At 32.9% G+C, this 2500-nt stretch overlaps 1 protein-coding gene across 1 annotated transcript in view; it reads right to left on the bottom strand.

The window, feature by feature from the left end:
* Positions 1-2500, bottom strand: part of egf (epidermal growth factor) — a 17801-nt gene that overhangs the window by 656 nt on the left and 14645 nt on the right. Inside the window, exon 21 of the mRNA XM_060884705.1 lies at positions 1537-1624. Coding sequence (XP_060740688.1) covers positions 1537-1624 — 88 coding nt within the window. The remainder of the gene's footprint in view (positions 1-1536; positions 1625-2500) is intronic.

Below are 2500 nucleotides of genomic sequence, written 5' to 3'. Positions count from 1 at the left end.
TTATTATTGTTGTTGTTATTGTTATTATTATTATCATCAATTAACTGAACATTTTAATCTTACTCCAATGCTACAAAGTGTTTTTTCTTTTACCTCTCTCTCTCTCTCTCTCTCTCTCTCTCTCTCTCTCTCTCTCTCTCTCTGCCTCTCTCTCTGTCTCTCTCTCTCTCTCTCTCTCTCTCTCTCTCTCTCTCTCCTTCTCACTCTCTCTCTGTATATATATATCCAATAATTCTATAAGAGAACACAGTAATATTAGTGTAGTGAAAAGGAAACTCTGCTGAAAAGAGAGAGAACATTATCTATATTTTTATTTGTTCATAATAATCACATCGTAACATAAAGAAACAGAAAAAAAAGAACTTATATGTTAAGTTTAAACTGTATAAAAACTTCACATGTACTGAGACTCCTGTTTGTGATTGTGGAAGCCAATATTTTACTGCTTGGATTTTATATTTATTAATTTTTTATATTTATTTTTTTACAAACACCTGAAGTAAATAAATGCAAGATTAACATTAACATTAACATTGACATTAACACTGACATTAACATTAACATTAACATTGACATTAACATTGACATTAACATTAACATTGACATTAACATTAACATAAACATTAACATTGACATTAACATTAACATTATCATTATCATTAACACTGTACCACATCTAAACTCTTCCTGCTTAATTAAAGCTGCTATGCATTTGTATTTTAAATCCGCCCACATTTCATTCGACATGATGATGATGATGATGATGATGATGATGATGATGATGATGATGTATAAGTAAGAAGACCGTGAGTATTGATATCAAACTGATAGAATTTGTTGATATATTGTTGATGAATGATGATGTTAATCACCACTTTAACTGAACACAACGTCATAGACAAAACTCTCCTCTGAAGTCGTCTCTGTGATTAAAAATTTTTCATGAACTTTAAAGTGAAGATATTACGATTTAATTTAGTCTCGTATTTGTGTATGTAATATCGTATTTACAGCCAAAACAGTGTCGCATGTTGGAGACACGCCTCCATATAAACAAACTCCGCCCCCATGTATGTGACTCTCACCTAACTTCAGTTTCAGTAGTCAGTAGTTAGAGTCTGAGTTCTGAACACTGATGTGTGTTTGTCATTATTGATATTGTAGAATTCATTATCGTTGTGTTCCCTCACATTGATACACACACACACACACACACACACACACACACACGCACACAGACAGCAGATGTTTAGATCAGTGATGGTGTGTGTGAGTCGTCCAGAGAGATCAGATTAATGCTGGGCTTCATGCACAACTTCGGTGTGTCACCGTCTACCAAATCCAGAAGTGTGTCCTGAGTCGTAGTGTCTTCTGAGACAACACTCTCACCTAACACACACACACACACACACACACACAGAGACAGAAAAACATTTGTATTCATTATTTATTCATTTCTGCATTATTGATTGCATTTGTGAGTGTGTGTGTATCTGTGTGTGTGTGTGTGTGTGTGTGTGTGTGTGTGTGTGTTACCTGTTTCTGAGCAGCAGCATGGACACACTCCTCTTCTGTGAGAACCGTGGATTGCCTTTTCATGGTTGTGGTTCAGCAACACATAGAACTACACACACACACACACACACACACACAGAGTGAGTGATTACAAGCGTTTTACCATGTTCCAGCTTATAATGTCAGGTCCAGAAATATTGGCACCCTTGACTTAATTTGTTATTAAGCATTAAGCATATACAGCATTAATGTATTCAATGTTAGAGATTTAAGCACTTATGTACGTCGCTCTGGATAAGGGCGTCTGCCAAATGCTGTAAATGTAAATGTAAATGTAAATGTTATTAATAATCTGAATAAAAACACGTCTATAATCTTTATGTCACCTCTGAGTTCCATCACAGTGAAACAGAAGGTCGTGGATGAGCACTTAGAAGTTCCTCAGCTTTTATGTTTATGATTTAAATGTGTGGACTTTGTTTAATCTATTATTATTATTATTATTATTATTATTATTATTATTATTATTATTATTATTATTTATTAGAATATACTCTAAATGCTATAAACCAGAATATAAATAATTTTTATTTTAATGCTTAATTCTTTCTTTCTTAATTAAACTTTTTTTATTTCCTCTGATCATCATCACTTGTCTTTAATAATAATAATAATAATAATAATAATAATAATAATAATAATAATAATAATAATATAGTTTAGATTTTTGATCACTTTACTTCACTCCTTTCAGAAAATAAGCATGTAGATATTTTATAAACGTTTCTTTCTGAAGTTTGAATGTTAATGTGGATCAGATTCCTGACATCACTGACGTTACTCATGTCACCGGCTCAGGATTCATCATTTATTTAATAATTAACGAAGCGTCGTAACGTCATGATCTCAGTAGAACAGTTTCTCTTCAGAGTTTCTGCTCCTGTGGGAACCTGGACGTTATTTTGAGGTCATTAACATCACGTTC

This window comes from Tachysurus vachellii, chromosome 13 (genome assembly GCF_030014155.1).
Source record: "Tachysurus vachellii isolate PV-2020 chromosome 13, HZAU_Pvac_v1, whole genome shotgun sequence".
NCBI classification, from domain to species: domain Eukaryota; kingdom Metazoa; phylum Chordata; class Actinopteri; order Siluriformes; family Bagridae; genus Tachysurus; species Tachysurus vachellii.
This window is presented reverse-complemented; position numbering and strand designations above follow the sequence as displayed.